Source organism: Camelus bactrianus, chromosome 3, assembly GCF_048773025.1.
Source record: "Camelus bactrianus isolate YW-2024 breed Bactrian camel chromosome 3, ASM4877302v1, whole genome shotgun sequence".
Lineage (NCBI taxonomy): Eukaryota > Metazoa > Chordata > Mammalia > Artiodactyla > Camelidae > Camelus > Camelus bactrianus.
Genome location: NC_133541.1, coordinates 25864478 through 25883882, shown reverse-complemented (window position 1 = coordinate 25883882; position 19405 = coordinate 25864478). Strand labels below are relative to the sequence as shown.

The 19405-nt window shown below is 39.3% G+C and overlaps 1 protein-coding gene and 1 non-coding gene across 4 annotated transcripts in view; both read right to left on the bottom strand.

Annotated features, from left to right (window-relative positions):
* TTC23L (tetratricopeptide repeat domain 23 like) overlaps positions 1-19405 on the bottom strand; it is a 54625-nt gene that overhangs the window by 5628 nt on the left and 29592 nt on the right. Inside the window, exons 9-13 of one of the 3 annotated variants that reach the window (XR_012503784.1) lie at positions 16409-16536; positions 13760-13909; positions 8476-8558; positions 4659-4761; positions 2416-2595 (exon numbers count right to left, since the gene is read on the bottom strand). Coding sequence is in view for 2 of the 3 variants with exons in the window: in XM_074356929.1 (XP_074213030.1) it covers positions 4683-4761; positions 8476-8558; positions 13760-13909; positions 16409-16536 (440 nt within the window). In the remaining variant the exon portion in view is untranslated. Of the gene's footprint in view, positions 1-628; positions 2596-4658; positions 4762-8475; positions 8559-13759; positions 13910-16408; positions 16537-19405 lie in introns of those variants that run through there. The other 2 variants (XM_045517083.2, XM_074356929.1) reach the window with 2 other exon arrangements.
* TRNAP-AGG (transfer RNA proline (anticodon AGG)) lies at positions 15871-15943 on the bottom strand. Its single transcript has one exon. It is a non-coding gene; the product is annotated as a tRNA-Pro (tRNA).

The window sequence follows — 19405 nt, the reverse complement described above, 5'->3', positions numbered from 1 at the left end:
TTACAAGTGTGTCTGGCATCCATATCTCAGTCACCACCAGAGGTTTTGATAACTAGCAGAGCAAATGTTTGAAGGTTTTCTTTTTGAAATTAATAGCTCACTGATCAGTATAATAGTTAAAGAGTAGTGGCTTTCACTGGTAAAACTAGAGCTATTCAGGATATGTGAACTAAATTATTTCAGAGTAGTTAGTTTCCCATCCTTGCATGGAAAGGATATAAGCACCTAGTGAGGCCGGTAGCCTGTACCCTTAGGCCTGGTGCCTGAGGCTTAACCCCTAAGTGGTCTGTCTTCCTGCCATTTTGCCCAAGCATTTGCTGACTGGATTAGGGCAGTCCCATCTCTGGAATATTGTCAGGTTTGCCTTCAGTGGACCTTTCATGGAAAGTGGTGGGTGAGCAGCCAGGACAGAGACGTCAGGCTTCACTAAGCCTGCAGAACAGGCCGCATAAATGTCCTGCGTGCTCACTAATGAATGTTTATTCAAATTTGTATGTGGGACAGTTTGATCTGGGCTTGATTTTTTTTTCTAATGTGGTATACAGGGATTGAAAGAAAATAGCTAACCCTCATCCACCTCAGAAATTTCAGTAGACAGTAGCTAATTTAAAAGAATTTAAAAGTGGGGATGACTATGGTAACTATGTCTGGTGGAAACATCAGGTGTTTGATTGGATTGATACCCAGATTGCTGCTTCCCACTGAATGATTTAGAAAGCAGCTTAGTTCTCGTCTACAGTTTTCTAAGAGTGAAGCTTCATATTAAGTTGTATTGTCCTGAACTTTCCAATGTGGTTTCATAAAACTTGGGAACTTTACAAAATGGTCAAATTTTTAAACTTTTGAGACCAACATAAGTAGTAACTTTCTATTTTGTCAGATATGAGGATATTAAAACTATAACTACCATTCATTCTCACTGCTGTTTCATAAGACATTTTAACATCAAAACCTCAGACAACTTTATAACAATGTTAGCTTACTTAGCAACTTTATACTATCAATAAAGAAAAACTGGAAATACTAAAAATAATTGCAAGTGAAATAACAGGGTTACACCATAACATTTTATTTTACTATGTTATACTTTATGCTATTGTTTTATTGATACAGGTTTGTCGGTTTGGAGATCTCAAGATTTTGGGGTCTCACAAAATCATAAAATTTTTTAAATTTTAGGGCCACCCAAGACGGAGTCTGAATGACCACTTCTTTCTGATACTTTGTTTTTATCACAGTCATTGTTGACAATCTCTTTTCAACTGGATATGAGAAAATGAAAGCAACTCTTCTGAGGCTGCTTTGGTCAATTTAGAATATTCTGGGCAAGAACAGCAGTCCCATCTCCAGACGGGGTGACCGGTTCATACACACTGCAGAGAAGGTCAGTGGCATACTGCGGCCTTCAGCCAGGGCCGAAGCCCAAGACCCTGGTCCTGAGTGCCATGCTTAAAGCACTTTGCGAGTCAGCTAAGGGAGAGTGGCAGCTGCGGGGAGGAAGTCTGCGGACCAGCCGCTGGATTAACTGGTAATATGCGGAGCCCTGCTCACTGCTATACCTTGGGTACTGGTTGATGTTTAGATTTTACAGACTGAACAAATGACTGAAATGAAAAAAGAATTTCCTGAATCAAGAACCAAAATGTGATTGGAGAAGCACTGAGTGATAGAGACGTTGTCAGAGACACACTTGGCTCTCCAAAGACAGGTCTTTGAGCTTCGTTAAATGAGCTCAGGTAACTGAGGAACGATGAAAAGGAAAACTAAAAGTGCAAACTTGAATCTGATTTCTCCTCTGTCCCTGAGTATACAAAGAGGAAAAGGAGGAATATATTTCAAGATTGCCAGTTTCCTAGATACACACTTGTTCAGAGCCTCAGGATTTAACAGCCTCAGCAAGCATGAGCGTTCCTCTCCTAAAAAAGCCTTTATCGTCCAGTTTGGTGGGGATGGCACGGGGGGATGGAAAGGAACTGTCCGGGATTCGGGAGGTCTGCTTTATTATCACCAGGCTGACCTTGAGCAGATCAGTTCCTCTTGTCCCTGGTTTCTTCACTTACAAGAATCAAACAGGCCTTTCTGACTCTTAACACGCATGACCAGTAAGCCAGATCAGGCCAGTGTTTCACCAGATCAGACATCTCCTCACAAAGCAGTTGTAGTGAACTCTAACAGGTTATGACTAAAGATACTTACAAGTAGTATATTAAAATGTTCACCAATAAACTACTTAGGCATTGCAGAATTTTTCTAAAAGGTCAGAATTGAAAAGAATGGAATTAGAGTTAGAAGAAGGGAAATGGAGGGTAAAGGGAGTCCCAGTGGCATGAGAGACTAACTTAACGCACGTGCCTAAAATATTTCTTCCTCTCAGGTTACGGGATGTTGGTTTCTAATGGCTCTCGGGTCTTTTACCTGTAATGCTGCTGCTGAGTGGACCTGTTCCCCCCAGAATTCTTGGTTCTGCTTCCGATTTGTCACTGCTCTGAGTGTTGGTGAATATATTTTGTGGTCCAGAATTTTTGTTACCAACAAGTTTGGCTTTATTGTTGGCTATCTTGTATAGAGGTTTTGTCCTTACTGATAACAGAAGACCTAGAGAAAAGGAGAAAACCATTTGTGCATTTGTGGGTTCGAGCCTTCTCTTCCTCCTTCTAGCCCTAAATCACTGCCTTATTAAGCCGGAAGGCTAAACTCGGACTGAGGCAACTATTTCCCCATGTGACCATCCCCCTAAAATATGACTCCTCTAGTAGCCCTCCAAAATGGTACTAGAGTCTTGGGTTTTCTCCCTAAAGAGCAGGGAGGCCAAGGATACCTGGATTGCTTTTAACCACAGCTAAAAAAATTTATCTAATTTGGGGCCTTTTATACGGTTTGTGATTTTCAGATGATTTCTCACGAGCAGAGAGATTTAGAGCCCAGAGGCACTATAAAGTCCTAAAAAGAGGATTTATCTTCCCTGTTTCCAGCCATTAAGAGTTCCATTCTCCGGTTTCTTAATACTGGAGAGGTTGGGCTGGCGTTAGAGGTAATCTGGTCCAAAAGAATGTGATCCAGAAACCCGGTTTCTATTAAGTGTTCTTCAGTTACCCCCCATTTAGACCTCAAGCCCGCAACAAGTGTGGTTTTCATAGCCCCTGTTTGCCTGGAAAAAATTTTTTTTGTTCCACAGAAACATGAGATACAAAATTTTATGGGTAACTTGAGGGTTTTTTATATGCAAATCCCACCAAAGACTGATTAATCCTCCGTCTACTACTGGGCCATATAAAATACAGAAAGCTATCTGGCACTTTAACTTCCTTGTCAGTAAACCAAGAGATAATATGATTCCACATTTGAAGGAAAAATAGAAACAAATTAAGTCATTTGCCCAGGGGTCTCATGAAATCAGGGGTGGGCAAAGATCTGAGGGATGTCTGCCAGGGACCAGCTAGAAGTCAGCCTACTTGCCCACCACAAGGTGGCGGCTCCCCAGCCTGAAGTCCTCAGGCCCCTGGAAGGACGTGAGTTCCATGGTGTGTGTATCATCTTCTTTGGATTTAAGTAACTGTATTGGACTGTCTTGTCTATAACACTGTCCTTCCACAGGGTGAGAAGCTCTAGCACACTTTTGAGATGTTAACCAGGAAATGTTTTCCCCACACCAGCAGAGTGGTCGCTTTTCAGTTACTAGCCCCTATCTCATTTGGCTTCACTGCCAGTGGTGCAGCTAGAAGGTAATAGTGAAAGCCGAGGTTTCAGTACAAATAAAAACAGCTGTTATTTATTACCTGTTACTGTGGGGCCAGGCACCCTGCTCACCACGTTACAGACGTGATCTCATTTATTGTCACAGCAACACTAAGAGATAAGTACTGTTCTCATCCCCATCCTGTGGACGAGACCAGGATGACACACAGCCAGGAGTGGTGGTTCTGGGGTTTGAGCCCAGGCTTGTCTGTCTGCAGACTCAGAGCTCTTAACCTCCATGAATCATAAAGAAAAAGTAGTTCATAAGGACGTGCTGACGTCATGTTTCCATGATCAGATAAAATAGTTCATTGGTGAGATAGTCATTGCTTATGAAGAATTTATTATGTCCTAAAGTGGGGCTCACATTCTTTACCAAACTACAAAAGTGTTCTTGTATCCTCAGTTCAGGCATGTGCTGTATATTCTTTTTGCTTTAAAGAAAACCAAGCCTAAGGTATTTTCTCTTTGGTTCTAAAGATAGTATAAGGTTTTATTTGCCAAAATGTAAATCACTATTTCAAAAAGAATTCAAGTATATATAAATACAGTGGCTTTTAAAAAACTAATTTGTTTCCAACATGCCAATAGGGAGGTTTAGTATCTAAAAAGTCCTGATGAGGGCAGGGTATAGTTCAGTGGTAGAGCATGTGCTTAGCATGCATGAGGTCATGGGTTCAATCCCCAGTACCTCCACTAAAAAAATAAATACACTTAATTACCTCCCGCTACAAAAAAAAAAAAAAAAAAAAAAGTCCTGAGAAGTCTCAGGAAATCAGCCTGTGTCACTTTGTTTAATCCATTTTTTTTCCCTAAACTGAGTTCTGCCAGAGTCTTTCTCCCTCCTCCATCCCTTGAAATCAGCATTGATTGCAATACCTGTTAGGAAACGCTGCCCCGTCCAGCAGCCAGAGACCACTTACCATTCCTTCCATACGCTGCCCCCGTCACGCGCCTGTGCCTTTGCATAGAGAGTATCTTCCTGGAGTGGCCTCGCTTCTCCATCTGGACGAACCGTTACTCACCCTTCAAGAAACAACTCAAGTGTAACCCTCTCTGTGAAGTCTTCCCCAGCATTCTTAGGTTTTCTCTCCTTTCTGCTCTTACTGCACTGAGACTGCTACAGAACTTACATTTCACATTTTCATTATTTTTCATGTTGGTCTCTTGCACTAGATTGTGGTCCCCTTAAGAGTAATGACCATGTTTGTTTATCTTATTTTATTACCACTTGCAGCTCTAACTGTACCTAGCACTTAGTAGGTGCTCACCAGATAAATCTGTTGAAGGAATGTTGAAGATGAGGAAAGAGAGGCTCAGAATGGTAAGCAACTTATGGTCACATAGTTACATCGTAGCAGAATTGGGACTCACACACAGGTGCCTTGACTCCAAGTAGCCTGCCCTTTGCACTATGCCTGAATAGCAAATTCATGGCAGAATTTAACTACTCCCCCACCCTACCCACGGCAGACAGTACTAATAAGTCAGGCTCCACCAAGCCCAGGCTTTTGCTCTGGAAACTCAAGCATCACTGAAGGAAACCACTAACAGAGCGGGCCCATGAGATGAAATATACTTGCTCTCCTTGCACTATTCCGCGCTGTTCCCTCCTATCAACACATTTTGTGGGCACAGCAGAGAGGCTGTTGATTATAGAGTGCCCCCACCCACTGCTCTGCTAAAGACAAGGTGCCCTGAGCTGGCTCTGTGTGGCTTAGCAGCCTCTGTTCCCCTACAGGGAGACCCTAGGGTGGAGAGCTAAAGGCAAGAACTGGGGCTCCTGGCAGTGAACGTCCAGGGAGTGTTGTCACTGGGTTTCTGGAGGAGGCGGGGTAGAAAGCACGAGAGCACATCGGGCAGCCAGCAGAGTTCCAGGACATCTGGGACTGATTATTCCAGTGAGATGCTCCAGCAAGGAGGACGACTTTTGTACTGGGTTTTTTGTGGGTTTGGGAGTATTTTTTGTTTGTTTGTTTGTTTTTTAACATCCGGGCTTTGGCGGCGCTCCTATGGCTTTGCTCAGCAGTTGCGGAGGGATGAGGTACGGACTTGTTTCAGGGAAAGGAAAACCTTTAGTGACTCAACTTCTACAGCAGAGTCTCATCAAAACTCTTTCCCTTACGCGTACTTCCTTGGCAGGTCCAGGTCTCACTGCCATTTACAGAGAGAAGGACGTCTCCGAGAACCAGAAGAAACTCCCACTACCCGGGGTCTGAACTGGGTTATGCCAGCGTCTCCCAACTCCTCTCTTTCTTCCCCGATTCTTTTCAAATCAGGAACAAGGAACAGTAAAAGACTCAGAGGGAAAAGCAGCCTCAGGCTACTGAGGAAATGGGTTCACTCCAGCTATTCTGAAGTGTCTCTTAAATACAAGCTGAGTAGAAATTTTGTTCCACTTTTGAGGAAGCATGCATTTCTTGTCTGAAATTACATGTTTTGTTCTTTTAGTTTCACTGCTATTACCTTCAGAGTACAAAATGTACTTTAGATGTATTCAGAGATTCAAATTCTCAATCTAATTCTCGAACATACAAACATACCGTAATATTGCCTAACAATTATCCCTGATTTCAAATATTCTGACCTGTTGCCCTGGAAGCAAAGGGCCATGTGCTGCAGAAGAGGGCGGGAAGGGTGTTTTGCTAACATTTTTTGAGTACTCTGCCAGGCACGGTCCTATGCATGTTATATACATTATTTTATTTAAAACTCACAAAAACTCCATGTGATACACTATTTGTCTGCATTTTAGTGATGAAGAAACCAAGACTCAGAGGTTAAGTGATTTTCCCAAGGTCACATATTTAGTAAGTGGCAGAGGTAGGTTAAGATGACAGGGCTGACTCCAGCAATACGTACTTTTTACCCATCACTCTTAATATAAAATAATAATAGTCGGGGTGATATACAGAGCTTCTTATCTAAACATTCTGGCCTATTACCTCCAGCATCTCAGAAAGATAAGTCTTTTTGTTATTTTATTCTTATGCCAACATTCACTGAGTACAGAAGACCTGCCAGGCCCTGATCTAATGTGTATGTGAGCTCATTAATTCTCAGAAAACCCGCTTTTTGAGGAAGGTCCTGTTATTTTACTGATGAATAAACAGAGGCTTAGGGAGGTTAAGGAACTTCACCTCAGTCAGAGAGCTGAGTGTTGGAGCCTGATTTAAAATCCATAGTCTGCCTTCAGAGGGTAAGCTGTGTAGCCTACAGCGAGCACATTCTGGAGTTAGGGAGCCCTGGGTTCAAGTCCCAGCTCTGCCTCCTCTTGGGTAATCTGACTTGAACATATTAGTCCTGAGTTCCCCTGTATGTCAGATGAGGCGCTGGGGACCTGCCTGCTGACAGGTGTCCCTATAAAAGTTCTCAAATTCACCAACGTCAGAATCCCTATTATATCGTGAAAAGCAGTGCATTTTCAAACTATGACAGATCTGGGGTCAGATTTATCACACTTTCCAGCTAGATGGTAAACAAGATACTTAACCTTTCTTAGTCTCTGTTTCATCACCCAAACATGAAAGATAAAAACACCTACCAAATAGTGTTATTTGTGAGTCAGAAGTAGTATATGTGCTGTAAAGTGCCGGGGAACTGGAAGGAGTTCTACATTATAGTTATCATTAATATTGTCATGGTTATTGAGTAAGAAAATACGCTTTCATGTTCGCCAGTAAGCAGGGAGCAGAGTTCCCCATATACCGCCTACCGTGGGCATCACAGAGAGAGACTTGAGAACGTGCTCTCCTGGATGAGGATGGAACAAGAGACTGTCTTCTGCTGGGCCCACCCTAGGTGTGGCTCCGATTGAGACAGGTGGGGACAGGGTGGGCTGAATGTATTCTCTGTGCTCATCTTGTTCCCCGCCTGTCCAGCCTGGTGAGAAAGTAGCAGTTTTGAGCCACCTCCCAGGAAATGCAGAGTCCTGACTCAGCCCATGATGATGCCCCTCTTCATTACAGCGGGAAAGCCTGTGGCCTTTAGAGTCACACTGGCTTGGGGCCAGACTTCCAAGACTAAGCAAATTTAGACAGTTTCTCCTGTATAGAACATCCGGCTCCCTTCTGTCAAATGAGAGCTATCATGCAGCATATTTGTGGGGACTAAACACTTCATGAGTAGGAGTTAGCTCGGTTTTAGGGATTTAGTATACACTCGACAGAAGAGATCAGTTCAGGATCAACATTATTCTGAGATGAACAAACAGCAATAATGTGCCAAGGTTAGGACAAGGGCAGGTCTGCACGAAGCACTCTCTTTTGCTGAAATTCTAAGCTTTTTTTTTTTTAAAGACTCTGAAGAAGCTCTTTTATTGCTAACTATGGAAACTATTTCTCCCCAAAGTTTGCCATATGTTTAGGGACTTAGCTTTTGTATATTCAGCAGAAAAATAAATTTACTGTGTTCACTTACTTTGTTATAAACCTATATTATATCACAGGCTGTTACCTGAGACACTGCCTTGTAGGATTCGGTTATAATGCTCAGTATTGAAAGAGATATAAGTACTAAATATTGTTTCAGCAGACCTCTGTTGGGTTCTGAGAGACTACTAGAGATTGACTAGGTATCTCCAGTTCAGGATTTGGCCAAATCCATAGTACAAGTTGGTGTTTAGCCTCACTAGCAAGAACAACAGAGGTGAATCACCCCTAAATGAATGCATCTGGGAGAGGCCATGCTGTCCACATATCCACACTGATAACCTGGTTGGTGACCAGAGTCAGAACTCACCTCTGCAGTAGGGTAAGGAGGTTTTCTGTATCTCTGCTTTTACTGTGCCCACTTCCATATATAACGATCTGAATCATCAGACACTGTAGGTGAGTTGAGAAACAAAACAGGTTAAAGAAAACCAGATAGCAAGGCCCTTAATTACAAACCAAACTCAGGAGAGCACCTATGGACCCGAGATGTCACAGGTTTACAATTCTTGTGCCTGTACTACACTGACATTTCCTCCCAGTTCCCCACCAAGGAGAAAGGAGTCTGAATTGAAGGCTCTGTCGCCCTCGTGCTGTACGTCTGTCACTCCACTGCAGTGAAGCTTCCGCTACCACACGTGGCTGTGGGTAACCAAATTAAGGTCTGGGAATTGACAGCATTCCTGTTGAAAACACAGCTGCAGTACTAGTTTCCATCAGGATTTTCCAAATAACTGTAACCAAATGGATGGATATAAGTTAAATCAGTGTACGTGTACCAAATTTGCAATGCATTCTCATGCTACATCAGTTTACTCGTAGGCAGTTTTCTGTTTTCAGTTCTACTGCTGACCTCTCTTTCCAGTCAAGGTGGAATGATAGGCACCAGATTTACCCTCCCACCTGAAACAACCAAAAAAAGAAAAAGCAGGCAAAATATATTTGAAATAATCTTCAAGACACTGACCATCAGGCAACAAAGGACAGTGTTCACTGAGAGAGGAAAATCAAGGGAAATAAACCCTATGATTGCCCCTGGTTACTGCTTTGAGAGTATCTCCAGGCTGTGATGCAGGGAAGTGGAGCTCAGCAGACTCCCTGAATTGAGGATACGGATCTGAGAGTCTCGGGAAACTCTCAGGGCTTAGTAACAGAGAGGAGACAGCTGCACAGCAAAAGAACAGGAATATCTATATCTGCAGTGCATCCCCTTCAAGTACAGTTGGCCTTCAGTGTGGAAACCTGTGGATACAGAAGGCCAACTGTACTGTACGATTTTATACTAGAGACTTCAGCATCTGCAGATCTGGTGTCGGGGGAGTTGGTCCTGGAACCAATCCCCTGCAGATTTGAGGACAACTGTATTCAGCAGAGTACTGATTAACACAAACATGAGCAAAAACTGCCCAAGGCTTGAGGAAAGAATCACCTGAAGGTACTGGAGGGAACAGTGCTCGGTGTTTACACAGAGCCAGATACAGTGCCTGGTCTCACCAGCCAAACTGGAAAGCCTCATTGTTGTGGAGCTTTGGGTGGGAGACTTTTGCTTCAGTAGTGGGGGATAATTGGCCCATGAATAAATGCTGCACTAGTCCCATCTAACAAACCTGAAAAACAAGACCAAAAAGGACCAAACTGTAATTTAACTGAGTTCCACAAAAAAGTAATTGAACTGAGTTCCAGAACAAAGTTCAAGAATACTCACAGGAACACAAAAATATCCAACACCCAGAAAAGTAAAATACATGCCTAGCATCCAAACAAAGATTACAAAGCATCCAAAAAATAGAAAAGTGTGATCCATAATGAGAAAAATCTTCAATCAAAACCAATCTAGACCCGACACAGACGTCAGTTAGAATTAGCAGAGAAGTATATTGAAATTACTGTACACCAGAAATTGACACAACATTGTAAACTGACTACACTTCAATTTTTTTTAAATGTGCACATTAAAAAGAAAAGTAAACAAAAACAAAAAACCAAAAACCTGTTATTGTAACTTTATTCCATGTGTTAAAAAAGTTAACTGGGGACATGGAAAATATAGTTTTTTTTAAAGGAACCAAATCAAACTTCCGGAAATGAAAACTACAATGTCTGATAGGAAAAATACTCTGGATGGGATTAATAGCAAGTTTGACATTGGAGGAAAAAAATGAGTGTAGCTGAAGACACAACGATAGGAATTATCCATAAAGAAAAACCACAGATCATCCCAACAGGTACAGAAAAAGAATTTTATGATATCCAACCTCCAGTTTTAAAAAATTGAACATCTATTCCTGGTTTAAAACAAAACAGAACAAAAACATCTCTCAGCAAACCAGAATTACAAGGGAGCTTCCTCAACCTGATAAAGGGTATCTATGAAAAGTCTACAGCTAACATCAAACCAAATTATGAAAGACTAAATTCTTTTCACCTGAGATGAGGAATTAGACAAGGGTACCTGTCCTCACCACTTCTGTTCAACACTGTACTAGATATTCTAGCCAGTGCAATAAAGCAATAAAATGAAATAAAAAATATACAAATTAGAATGAAAGAAGTAAAGCTGCAAAATTCACAAAAGAAATTGATAAATTCAAATTTATTAAATTTTAAAACTGCTTTTCAAAAGACACTTAAGAAAATGAAAAGACAAACTACACACTGGAAGAAAAATATTTTCAAATCATATTTTATAGAGAACTTGTATATAGAATATATTAAGAATTTTAAATGTCAATTATAAGAAAAAACTAATAAAATATGCACAAAAGATTTGGACAAATACCTCACCAAAGAAAATATACAGATGAAAAATAAGTATATGAAAAGATGCTCAAGGAAAACACAGATTAAAACCACAATGAGATACCACTGCATACCTATTAGGATGGCTAAAACTAAAAACACTGACCACACCAAATATTGGTGAGAAAGTGGAAGAAACAGAGTTCTCATACCCTGCTGGTGGGAACATATAACATGATAAGAATATTTTGGGAAACTGGCAGTTTCTTCTATATAAACATACACCTATCATCTGATTCAGCCATTTTACTCCTAAATATTTACCCAAGGGGAAAAAAAGCATACATCTATAGCAGTTTTATCTATAATAAACCCAAGCTGAAAACAGCCAAATATCCATCATCAGGTTAATGGATTAACAAATTGTGGTGTCCATAGAATGTAATACTTGGCAATAAAAAGGAATGAACCACTGATAAACACAATAACATGGATGAATCACAAAACAACCATTCAAAAATATGTAACTATATGATCCCACTTACACAAAATTGTAGAAAATGCAAATGTATCTATAGTAAAAAAAAAAAAAAAGGCAGATCTGTTGTTACCTGGGAAGGGGGTAGAACTGATTAATTACAAAAAAGCATGAATAAACTTTTGGGGGTGACCAATATATTCATTATCCTGATTGTGGTAATGGTTTCACAGGTGAATAGGGATGTCAAAACTGATCAAATTGTACATTTCAAAATGTGCGGTTTTTTGTATGCCAATAAAAATTATTCCATCACAAGATCATTACTGTTTAATATTTGTCTTTCCTGTATCTTCTCACCTACACCCTACTACATCTAACTCTGATTCCTTTTACATGAAACCTGAACTGCCCAAGAGAAAAAGTTAGCCAGAAGTGTCACTAGGATTATGCATCCATGACCCTCTTTCTACTGTATTGTGTCTATCAAAGGGGTTTCCTCTCAGCGTCAATTTTTGCTGAGATCTCCTACTTTCTTTTTAGTTCCAGGAGCAGTTTCTAGCCCCCAGAGTGGCATCCATTACCATAGTCTATTTCAGAAACTTCATCACCAGCATCTCATTGTTACTGAATATTCAGCATGAGGATGGATTTCAAACTCAAAAGGGCAGCTCTACCATCAGAATATCTTCCTATTCTTCTCCTTTCTTCTGGGCTAGGACATTGGAGTAGGAACGTATCTAAAGCCCTCAGGATAAAAGCTGATATCAAAGATGCAGACCTTCCCCACACTTATAGTATCCTAAATCTCCATGTTGAATCCCTATTCCAGATGGAGGATGTAGCCATTCCACCAAACATTCATTGCTAGGTGAAGTCAAGATGGGACTCTCCTTTCACTGATTTTGTGTGGAATGTGGTAATAAGCCCTTATCATGTTTTTGCTGGGGCCTTTCTTCACTTCAGAAAAGTTATCTTCAATGAGTTCTATTCCAAGTATTATAGTCCCTCTTCAGAAATACATAGAATTCTTTGGCTGAACATCTACTTTGTCCTCCACATCAACTACTTTCTCACTATACCTGTCTCTCCTTTTCCCCTGAATTATGGGAGAGCTTTTGAAGTTTGTCATATAAATCAATGATTCTTAAAACTGACAGGAGATTATACCTCTAGAAGTATTAAAAATACAGATTCTGGACACAACTGTTAGAACATCTGATTTGATGGTCTAGGGTGGGACTCAGGAATCTGTTTTCTGTTTGATTTTTGTTTTGTTTTTTACTGACTCTGTTGCAATTCTAGATTTGGGAAATATGGCTCAGCATCACTATGACATGTTAAAACTCTCTTCACTATTTTCAGTGTGGGTTTGAACTCTTTTAGATTTGTTGTTTCCCTGAAATTTCTTCTTATCTCTTCCTAATTCACCCTTACTAATCTCACCTCATCTTTTGGCCTCAAATTGTCATCCTTTTATTTTAAAATTTTCTCTCCTGATTTTACAGTTTTCTCTCCCATTACACAGTTGCCATCATGTGTCCTGCTTTCCTTGAAGAAGTGATTCTCATCCTTACAACTTATTTTCATAAGGTTTTCTTTTTCTCTGAATCTTCAGAATGAAGTCCCCTTTCTCCTATTATTTACTATTTTCATACTTGTTTTCTGATTACGTTTAGTTAACCTGAAACGAGATAAAATCTCTCCAGACCTGATGTTTGCCAATGTACACGTGTAGACTGCTTTTGACTCCACCCTCTTGAATATCAGTTAATCTTTCCCAACTTTTCTTCTGATGTTGAGCAAACTTGGGTTTTATGTAGAGACATCACTACCAATCTCACCAAGTCTTTAGCTTGGTCTATTAGTACACTGACTGACTGAACAACTGCCACTCACACCTCTTGCCACGTCCTACTACTAGGGAGTGCACTTCCAGAGTCATCTGAGATCCTTGAAAGGGGACCTAGTACTTGGGTAAGGATAGTTATACAAGGTGTTCCTTGTTCCAACCCAACCTTGGGTGCTTTCACAAGACTCTGCCATTGCCACACCACGATTCCAGGATTAGGATGTTTCTCTCTTAAGACTGGTCCAGGCATGGACACAACAAAAATTTCTGTAGCTGTGTGCTCCCTCAGCACATCTAAGAATGTGAAGAGCTTTCAAAATAGAACACTTTTTAAAAAAGAAAAAAAAGAGAGAAGGAAAGAGAAAGGGAAAGGAAGGGAAAACATACACATACATCACCCATCCATCCATCCATCCATCCATCCATCCATCTATCCATCCATCAATACACACACACACATACAGCTCTTCTCACATTGTGCTTACAGGCCCAGGAGAAAATGTAACAATACCAGCCAGTATTCACCTTCCTTAGCAGCTGAATTGCCTTTCTGAGCTCTCCTTTGGCAAAGCAGATCCTGCCCATGTTAAAAAAAGTTTCAGCCACTTTTTCACTATAGTCACCATAACTGATGACCTGAGACTTCAGGGAAGCCTTTAGCAGTCTGTAAGCCTCCTAAGGGGATAAAAAATACAGTTTTAAAATTAGCCTGGCAACTGTGAAGGAGCGTGCGGGCTGCTTTCTGTAGGAGGCATTCTACCCCACACTGGCGTAACTCACTAAGATCAGTGGTGATGCATAACCTAAGTAATGTGCCCACGAAGAGTTAAAGTTCCAAGCCTATAATTAATAGAAATGAATTAGCTATTATTATTAATTAACCTTTATGACTACCCTATGAGAGAGGGATATTATTATAGGCTTCCTATAGAAGAAGGAATGGAGACTAATAAAGGGTAGGGATCTTCCTTAAGGTCACACAGCCTATAGTTAGCAGGTCAGGATTCAAACCAGTCTCAATTCCATAGCACTTGCTCTCTCTTTTTTTTTAATTATTATGTTTTAAAATTTCAAACCTGCAGAAAAACTGAAAGAATAGAAGAATGAATACATATAATATTTTTACCTAAATTCACCAATGGCTACTAGCATTTTGCCACATTTACTTTATTACATTCTCTCTTTAAAAAGTTACATACATATATAAAATATATATATTATATAGATAACATTTTTATATACATACATAAATGCATATACATATGTTCTTATTGAAAATAATCTGTACTTAAGATACTTTACCGCTCAATATTTAAGCATGCTATCTTCTTAGAACAAGAACATCTTTCCATGTAACTACAAGAACATTATCACTCTCAAAAATTTTTATATTGATGTCATATTAATATATCCTCTGTATTAGAATCTCTCAATTATCCAATAATGTTCTTTATAACTTAAAAAACAGTAATATCCAATCAAGAGTCACGTGTTGAATTTAGTTTTCACAATTCTTTAGTCTTTTTTAATCTGTAACAGTTCTTCCCTTTCTGTCTTTCATAATATTGGTATTTTTTTTAAGTCCAGGCCAGTTGTCTTTCAGCACCGCTCTGACTCCTAACTACTTACTATATGGCATGTGAGTCAGAGAAAAATTGAGTATACGTTGGAAGTTATTCCTGGAACAACACTGCTTGTAATTCATTGGATTTCCCAATGTGCTACCTTTAGAGGGAGTGAAGAGATGTAGTGACTGCTGGCACCCTCACCCCCTGCCTGCATCAGCTGTGCTGACATTTATAAACAGAACATTTCTCTGGAGCTGGGTGAACATGCAAGCAGCATCCTTCATATGTGGCACGTCAGCACAAACATAAAAAGGATGTCAATTGTTGCTTTCCAGGAAACATTGCCAATAATTGCCAATAACCCGGATTCAAACCCAGTCCAGCTGGCCCTAGAGGCTGAGTGCTTTACACTGTGCTGTACATTCTGAGTGACTTTACTCTGAAGTAACTTAACAGGGTTTGCCCTGCCAAAAGTGGCAGCATTGGAGAGCCACAGGACTTCCCTCTCTGGCTTCAGATTGTGTCTCCTGACATGGAACATGCCATTTATTGGTGCTGAGTAAATATGGACAAATTCAAACAACAAAAACCTTGCATTTTTCAAAATAGGAAAACATTCATATAATTAAATTATTTTCCTATTTTTTTCAGTGTACAAGTCTTTTGCCTCCTTGGGTAAGTTTATTCAGAAGTATTTTTTTTTTTTTTGATACTACTGTAAATGGGAGGGTTTTCTTAATTTTGTTTTCAGATTGTTCATTGTTAGTGTATAGAAATGCAACAGATTTTTTTGTATGTTGATTTTGTATCCTAAATTTTGTTTTGTATCTTGAAATTTGTTTATTAGTTTTAACAGGTTTGTATGTTTGTTTGTTTTGGTATGGAGTCTTTAGGGTTTTCTACATATAACATCATGTAATCTGCAAAGAGAATTAATTTTATTTCTTCTTTTCCTATTTGGATGCCTTTTTGCATTCATGCTGAACTCAATACACAAAGTTCAGGTCCAAAGTTTGTTTGTTTGTTTTTGAGGGAAGGTAATTAGGTTTATTATCATTTTTTTTTTAATGGAGGTACTGGGGATTGAACCCATGACCTCATGCACCCTAAGCGTACACTCTACCACTGAGCTATACCCTCCCCGCTCAGGTCAGAAGTGTTTGAGTAAAAGCTTAGACTTATGTGACTTCTAAGTAAAAAGGTCAGCAATCAAAAGCATTTTCTATAACTTTTTTTTTTTTTTGCAAACAAAAGTTTGGCTAATAAAGAACTGAAGACCAAAACCTGAGAAGGAAAGAATAGTATCAAGAGAAAAAAGAAACCACCAGCTATATCCAAAGGTGAAAGCCCATTCTGACTTAAAATATTAAATTTACAGAACCAGAGATTATATGTGCCTGGATTTGAAGAACCTCAAGTTTCAAGATACAAGAAAAATTATACTTTTTCCTTTTTTCACTAATATTGCAAGCTGCAGCAGCCCTATTTTTATCCCTGGCTTTACCTGAACCGTCTCTGAGCTCCAGTTTCTGAATTATGAGATGAAAAAGAGGTCCTGATCTAATAAACAATCTAGCAATTAGATTTATGAATTGATGATATTTACCTGTTTTCCCCCATTTTCGATAAGCCATTTACAAAAGTCTTCAATGGTCGTCAGTGTTTCATAACCCTCTGGGCCCAATGTTGTTTGATACGCAGTGATACTTTTTATAAAATATATCTCAACAGCATCTGCAAAAAAGTGACACAATTATTTCAGGCAAGCTGTAATTACTTAGACATTTTTTCATGCTTAAAGCCCATGTCTACCTTCTTTTGACTCATAAAAGCCTCAACAAGTCTGAGATATCATTTGACAGCATCAGATGATGTTTTGATTTTATTCTGTGGATGAAACACATGGATTTTCTGTAGGAAAAAAAAGCCTTATGTTGAACAGTCTTATCCTAAGACCCAAAATAACCACCATGTTAAACTCCCAAGTGCAATGCAAGACATTTTTAGCTAAATTAAAGTCTGATAGAGATTGCTGTTTACTGGGATTTCTGTTCAGTATATGTGTGTGGAGAGAAAGGGGATGAGTTTTGGTTTTTAAAGAACTTTAAATATACAGTTGTTAGTGTTTAAAAATTTACTTGTAATGTTGTCTTTTACTCTAAACATAATAGATGTTTATGTAATCAATCTGGAAAATGCAGAAAAGCAAAAAGAAAATGAAAATTATTTCCACACACATCACTCAGGAACAGACACTTGTTAACATTTTTTTAAACCACTATATTAAGGTATAATTTGTGTGTCACAACTCACTCATTGTAATTATACAGTCTGATAAAATTTTAGTAAATTTTAAAAGTTATGTAATCATGACCAAAACCCACTTTTAGAACATGCCCATCACCCCAAAATCTTTCTTTATGGCTGGTTGCAGTCAATGCCTGCTCTCATCCCCCGTCTCAAGCAATCGTCAATCCGTTTTCTATCTCTATATATTTTCCTTTTCTAGAGATCACATCAATGAATCCATACAACATGTAGCCTTTTGAGTCTGGAGTCTTTCATGCAGCATGCTGTTTTTGAGGTCCAGCCATGTTGTCACAGAAGTTAGTACTTCACCCCTTTTTAACGAGTGAGTAGTTTTCTGTTGTATGGCTATACCATACTTTGTTTACACGGTCGCAAGCTGATGAATATTTGTGTCTTTGTATGCAGTCTATTGTATTTATCCACATACTTATCGGCTCCAATTCTCTTCATTCCTTTCTGTGGATTTGAGTTATTATCTGCCATCATTTTCTTTCAGTCTAAGGGCTTCTCTTAGCATCCTTTTTTGGCCAATAAATCCTTTATCAGGAAACGTATTTATCTTACTTTCATTTCTGAAGGATAGTTTTGCTGGATGTACAATTCTTGACTGAATTTCATTGCAGTATTTTGAACAAGTATGTTCCTATTCCACTATTCCAAGTACTTTTCCGCTCCCTTCTAGCCTCCATTTATCTGATGAAAAATCAACCATTAAGCATATAGTTGCTTCTCTGTGCAGAGTTGTTTTTCCACTGCTGCTTCTAAGATTTTCTCTTTGTCATTCAGCAATTTGACTATGTGTCTAACTGTGGTTTTCTTTATGCTTACCTTACTTGGCACTGAGATGTTTGTATCTGTATATAACTTTTTTTTTTTTATCAAATGTGGGAACTTTGAGGCCATTACTTCTTTGGATGATTTTCTGCCTCATTCTATCTCCTCTCCTTCTGGAGCTCCCAGTACATGAGTGTTGGTACACCTGCTGTTGTCCCACAGACCTCTTATGCTCCGTTCATTGTTCTTCAGTATCTTCTTTCTCTCTTCTTTGGATTGGCTCATCTCTAGTGATGAGCTAGCACGACCTTTGAGCTATCTCTATCTTTTCTGCCATTTCAAATCTGATGCTGAGACATTAACAAATTTTTCATTCATTTGCTATATTTTAAAACTAGAATTTCCATTTAAGCTAGTTTTTAAAAATAGCTTATATTTCTTTATTGAGAGTTCCTATTTACTAAGGAATTTTCATAATATTTTATTTTAATCCTTTGAACAGTTTCCTTTAATTCTTTGAACATATTTATTATAGCTGCTTTTGAAGTCTTTGCTAAATCCAACATCTAGCCCACTTGGAGTCAATTTCTACTGACCGCTCTTTTTCTGTATGTGAGTCACAGGTTCCTGCTTCTTTGTATTCTTGTCTCTTTTTCGTTGACAACTGTACATTTTAGATAACATATAGGAGCAATCACAGATTCTGATCTATCTTTGTGGGTTTTGTTTTGTTTTTTAAGGAAACTTTCAGCATCTCTCTCCTCCATGGTGTTTAAAGGCTAATGTCTTTGCTCTGGTGTTATTTTTGTGTATTTTTTTTTGTTTTTTCTTTTCTTTTTTTTTATTAATAGACTATTTAGAACAGTTTTATATTCACAGAAAAATTGAGTGGGAGGTACAGAGATTTCCAATATCACCCTGCCACCAAATATGTACTTAAAGGTTAATTTTGTGTCAACTTAACTCGGCTAAGGAATGCCCAGATAGGCTGGTAAAGCATAATTTCTAGTGTGTCTGTGGAGGTTTTTCTGGAAGATATTAGCATTTAAATTAGTATACTGAGTAAAGACGATCTACCCTTACCAACATAGGCAGGAATCATCCAATCCATTGAGGGTCTGAATAGAACCAAAGAAGGGCAATGGAAGGGTAAATTCTCTCTCTTCTTGAGCTGAAAAACCCATTTACTTCTGCTGTGTGGGTCTTTGGACTCCAAGACTTACACCAGTGGCCGCCTCATCCCCCAGCTCTCAGGCCTTTGGCCTTACACTGGGACTTACACCACTGGTTCTCCTGGTCTCAGGCCCTCAGACTCAGACTAAATTACACCACCATCTTCCCTGGTTGCCTGGTTCTTCCCTGGTTCAGCTTGCAGATGGCAGACTGGGGTACTTCTCATCCTCCATAACCACATACGAGCCAATTCCTATAATAAACCTCCTCTTACATATCTCTGTCTATATATACTGTTGGTTATTTTCCTCTGGGGAACCCTGACTAATACAGATTTTGGTACCAA